We start from the raw sequence: 5,502 nt of genomic DNA, 5'->3' as shown, positions 1-5,502 counted from the left end.
CACACACACACACACACACACACACACACACACACACACACATACATAAATTTCAAAAATGAATCTTTAAGAAAAGATGTATTAGTGTACTCCGAATTCTACAAACATTGCATCAAGTTTAGCACAGGGACCTGGCTTCTGAATTCTCTCATTCATCCAGCAGAGAAGAAGGCCAAGGTCCAGATGGGTTAAGTCACATTTCTGAGGTCACAGAGCTGATCATGGCAAGGAGCCAGGCCTGAATCCCTGGGAATTATTAGCCATTGACATCAGCCGGGACTCCCTTTTCCTGCCTCTAGGAAAGTTCTGAATGCATTAAAACCCACTGTGAAAACGTTGTTTGAGAACATCTGGCATTTTTTATTACTCTGCTCCCTCTTACCAAATTAAATCCAGCCTAATTTCTTCAACAAGTCTGTTGTATTGCATGATATCTAACTGAAAGACTTCTAGAACAGGGGCTGGGGTAGAACTGGGCTTAGTTGGTAGAGTCTGATCTCCAGCACAGCATTAACTGCACACAGTGCTACATGCCTGCAATTCCAGCACTCCAGAAATGAAAGCAGGATAAGAAGTTTGGGGCCCTCCCCAAGGCTCAAGGACTATCACAGCAGAAAGGACAGAAAGAGCCAGAAAGCTGGAAGAACCAGAGCAAAATAGTGTCTCTGGATATGACAGGACCACTGTACTCATGAACTCACAGCAGCTGTGGTTGCCTGCACAAGATCAAGCCAGTCAACATTCCAGCATGGAATGGGAAAGCATTCATGAACCCCCATCTCTAACTTGGAAACTATGGACAGTTGTTGGCTTCTAGGAGAGGGAGTGTCAGCTGGCTTCTGGGGAAAAGAGAGCAATTTTTCCTTTAAGAGTGTGACTCCTGGTTTGTCTACCACACTACAGTGGATAGCCTCATTTCCAGGAGTATATGGGCAGCACAAATTGGAGTCAAGGTTACTTAAAAGTAAAACACATAAACACACACACAAAAGAGGACATAAAGTTTGGATGGGAGGTTTTGAGAGGTGGGGTAGATCTGGGAGAAGTTTGGGGAAGAGCTGGGAGTGAATATGAGCAAAATATATTGTGTTAAATTCTCAATGAATTAATAAAAATACTTTTTAAAATTAAAAAAAGAAAAGATGTTTGGGGCCAGTCTTGGATATGTAGCAAATTGGAGGCCAGATTGGACTACAGGAGACACTATAGAAAGAGAGGAGGAGAGGGAGGAGAGGGAGGGGAAGGATATAGGCAGGGAAGAAGGGGAGGGAGAGAGGAAGGGAGGGAGCAAGGGAGGGAGAAAGATGTCTAGAATAGATTTAAAATTTATCTTTTGGGTACTTTACCACAGCGTACTTGTATACTAAGCCCAGAGAGAATCTGTGATGTCTCTCCTTTCAAATGAAATCACAAATGATTTCAGAGGAAGGAAGAGAGGAAAGAAGGGAGGGAGGGAGGGAGGGAGGGAGGGAGAGAAGGACATATTAGACCCCAAGTGGGAATGCAGCTATCCCAAGGACAGTGACCACTGAATGTCCATGGTTCCCTCACATTTTTCATGTCCTTTTTAACTAATTTTAAGTAGTTAAACCAAGCCACTTGTCATTAGCATATTTCTTAAAGCCAATACCTTCTGAGGATTTCAACCATTCATCTGGTTCCTGGTCAGAAGCCAGCCTGAATCACCCAAGGACTTACAGCTCTGAGATATCATGGACATTTGCTCCTATAAAGTCCATAGCCAAGAAGAGGAAAATAATATTAGAATAAGGGACTCGTTCCCTGTCAGTACTAAGGAAGACAATGTCAGGAGTATGGTTTGTAATTACTCTGGTGGTACCCTGCCCATGAAGGCTCTGGGCCACCCCAGTGCCCTATTACCACAGAAGTACTTGCTGACAACAATGCCAACATTTAAACACCCACTCAACCACTCTCTGTCTGCCTCTGTCTCTGTCTCTGTCTCTCTCTCTCTCTGTCTCTCTCTCTCTCTCTGTGTCTCTTTCTCTGTGTCTCTCTCCCCCCCCCCACCCCCACTCTTTCCTTCCTAGGTTATTCAGCTTCTAAACTTCAGTAAATATTTATGGGGTGCTCAGTACTCAGGAAACACTTGAGCAAGCACTGCCCCTGAATGTGGGGCCCATGAGCGTTTTTATGTAGACTTTCCTGCATGTTTCCACTTTCCTCACCATGGGGGGAAGTGGCTGGTTTGGTTTGGTTTGGTTTGGTTGGTTGGTTTGGGGATCTGGTTTTGGTCTTTTTGAGACAGGGTCTCCGTGTAGCCCCAAGCAGCCTGGAACTCACCAAGTAGGGCAGACATTCGTCTGCCTCTGCCTCCCAAGTGCAGGAATTAAAGGCGTGTGCCGCCTCACCCAGCACAGAATTCGGGTTTTTAAATCTTTAATTGGGAATTGCCCCAGATCACCAGTTCCGATTGTGGCCTCAACCCTGTACGTCAAGGAGGATATGCCCATGCCCTAAGGGCAGTGATAACTAAATGTCCCAAGGACCTCTATAAGTGCTGGTGGTGCAACAATGAATCCACCATCTGTGCTCTCACCCAACTGGCCCCTTCTCCAAGACTTCTATCACACTGAACAGCACTACTGTCCACCCTATGTCCCCACCTGGAGACAGCCATCACCCAGTTTCCTCATGGACTGGCTGTGAGTGACGGGACAACAGGGTCTGTCACCCTGGGATGGGAAGGAAGAGTTTTCTAATTCCAGCTTCAATTTGAGGATTGATGTATGGGAGAAGCCAGGGTGCGGCCTTGCCATGGATTCTGATTCTAGATTAAATCTGTCCACCTAGGTTTTACCAAAACTGAAGCTGGGGAAGGGCTGTGGGCGGGGCAACTGATCTGATCCAGCTGGTGAACAGGTTTTAAGATGTGGGCTCTGCCACTGTTCCAAGAGCCTGTAATGTTAGAAAGCACAATTGCTCGTGGTACACACACACACACACACACACACACACACACACACACACGCACAGGTTTTCCCGTCTCCCTGTTCTCCACCTTCCTCTGTTCAGAGTGTCCTTCCTCTCCTCCCACAGCCCCCAGCCACGTTTAATTCTCAAATAACCCATCTCCTCTTCCTGGAAGCTTTCCATGAAGCCTCCTCTGTGTCACCTGCCATCCTCTTGCGCGGAGGTGTGTCTAGCATGGTTTGTTTACAAGTGTCTTTAGGGTCTCCCCATCACACTGCCATTTCAGGGCCAACATAGGGATGATGGAAGGGAATGGAAGGGAAGGACGATGGAAATGAGCCCAGACCCAGGAAGCCAAGCAGAGACTGGCAGGGCCCAGCCAGGCGCCAAGTACTTCGCATCCCCAGAGATGGCAGGACGCACCCCAGGGTGCTTCCCGGCCAAAAGGCTGGGGGACTCCAGGGAGGTCTGCTGGGGTCGCGCTCCCTGGGGCCCTCCCCTGGGCGAGCATGGGGGGAGGAGCTCTTTGAGCCTACCACCTCTGCTCCCGCCTTCGCAGAACCATTCAGATTTACAACCGCCCGGGGTACAGCCGGGGACCAGGGCCCCGGGGGGGGAGGAGGCGCAACGCGCGGAGCACTGAGCGAGCGACCGCCACCCGCCCTAGCGTCCTCCTAGGCCGGAGGAAACCCAGCCTGAGGGAGGCCCCTCGGGGACCCGGGGTTAACAACCCGCCATCCTTTCGGGGACACCGCCTCCAGGTGCCCCTCGCTCGTCCCTGCGCGCCTCCCTACCTGGCTGGCTTTGTGGAACTGCTTCTTGAGCCCCGCCACCGACATCGCGACAGCGCCCGGCTGGAGCGGGGTGGTCTCCGTGCTCCGCCGGGCCACGCGGCCGGGACACGCTGAGCGGAGCGGGCACCTCGGGAGGTCCCCGCGCGCCTAGGCTCCGCCGGGCCCGCCTCCCTCGGCCACGACCACGGCGCTGTCACACTGGCACACACGCGCGCACGCAGATGGCAACACTGCGTTCTAAAGCCCCGGCGCAGCCCATTGGCCGAGCCGTGGCGGTATGCAAATGAAGCCGCTGGGGCCGCCCACGCTTCATTGTTGCGTGGCGACCTGGAGGACTTGAGTCGCGGAGAAGATGGGCCTGGGAAAAAGCTGGAGGTGGAGATGGCCGCCGGATCCCAGAAAGCCACACAGGACTTCTTTCTGGGCAGGGAAAGGGATGCAGTTGGCTCTGAGATTGTTCTGGACGCCTCTCTGCCCTTCTAGGACTTGCTCCGAAACACTGGCAACCACGTCGCCCTTCCCCTTGCGAATTTTGGATAGATGTATGATTTGAGAAAGAAACGCTGGGATGTGAGCAGTGAGGCGCATGGTTTGGGTGCAGTCTGCCTGATTTTGGCGCCTCGGGAGGGAGTTAATTCGTAATTTACTAGTAAATTTAGTACTAGTCTCGCTGGTGAGCTGAGCCCCCTGTTAACTGCACCAAGAACCGCAGCTTTTGAAACATCATAAACAACGTTTTCCATTCCATTCCTTACCGGAGAATTCGCCACACTAGTCCCCGGGTGTGTCAGTTACACAGCGTTCCCTAGTGGACCCTCAGCCTTGAAAGCCCAGCCAGGGAAATGGAGCATTATTAACTCGTGTGTCATCAAGTCTATGCTCCCTGAATCTGGTCTTCAAAGAGCTCCTAAGACCTAGAACCCACTTTGGCAATGCTTCACACCAAAACAAACATTGCCCCCCACCCTTAGTCTCCACTTTAAAGAAATGTCTTTCTGTAGACCCTCACCAGGTCCCACCTTGTTCTGAAGACTTGTGCTTCATGCCTGTCCCCTGGCCTCCATTTGGCTCCAGGGTTTCTCCAGGACCAAAGCTGAAGGTACTATTAGCTCCTGGCTCCCAACCCTGCCTGAGTCTTCTCTCTAACTTCATGCTAGTGAGACTGGACAAGGACCACAGTTGTGTGTGCCTCTGTTTGTTCACAGTGACTAAGAGAATATGGAATCAACAGTGTTCTTCTTCTGATAAGAGAGATGTGGGCATCTTCTTAGTGGATCAAGGGGTAGCTGACATCAGATAGAAAAGGTGCAAGGGTGGTGATGGTGAGTCAGACTAGCATGACCAGTCCTCAGAGCCATCCCGATCCTACTAAACGGTCTGGGAGAGGTGGGTCTCCCATGTTCCAAGTTAGTGTATGACTGTGTAGGTGATGCTCAACTGCTTTCTTCTTCTGTACCCAAGAATAGTTTAAATTGTACAGGCTCCATCTGTGCCCTTTGAGAAGGAGCTGAGTTCTTTTCAAAACAAGTCATTGGTACTTTTTCCTTGGTCATTAGTATTAGTTTTAAAATATATATTTGTATCCATTTTTAAGGAATTTTATAAATATATTGCGTTTTTATCCTATCTCCCCACTCTTCCCCTTAACTCTCTTGGATCCACCTCCCACCCCCAACTAAATATCCCTTTTTTCTCTCATGGTTTTAGGGGGACAGTCCATCCTGGTGGGAAAGGCATGGCGGAGGGAGCAGTCAGAGCTGTGGGAACATGAGGC

General features: G+C 50.4%; 1 protein-coding gene across 3 annotated transcripts in view; it reads right to left on the bottom strand.

Annotated features, from left to right (window-relative positions):
- Sh3gl3 (SH3 domain containing GRB2 like 3, endophilin A3) overlaps positions 1–4,073 on the bottom strand; it is a 173,200-nt gene extending 169,127 nt beyond the window's left edge. For 2 of the 3 annotated variants that reach the window (XM_008844441.1, XM_008844442.1), the window contains exon 1: positions 3,729–4,073. In XM_008844441.1, the coding sequence (XP_008842663.1) occupies positions 3,729–3,773 (45 nt within the window). In that variant the 5' untranslated portion in view covers positions 3,774–4,073. The remainder of the gene's footprint in view (positions 1–3,728) is intronic. The other variant, XM_029568987.1, reaches the window with a different exon arrangement.
- Between the last annotated feature and the right edge of the window lie 1,429 nt (positions 4,074–5,502).

The sequence above is a fragment of the Nannospalax galili genome, unplaced genomic scaffold, assembly GCF_000622305.1.
Source record: "Nannospalax galili isolate Female #2095 unplaced genomic scaffold, S.galili_v1.0 scaffold902, whole genome shotgun sequence".
Lineage (NCBI taxonomy): Eukaryota > Metazoa > Chordata > Mammalia > Rodentia > Spalacidae > Nannospalax > Nannospalax galili.
Note: the sequence above shows the minus strand (reverse complement) of the source record. Positions and strands in the feature narration are given on the sequence as shown.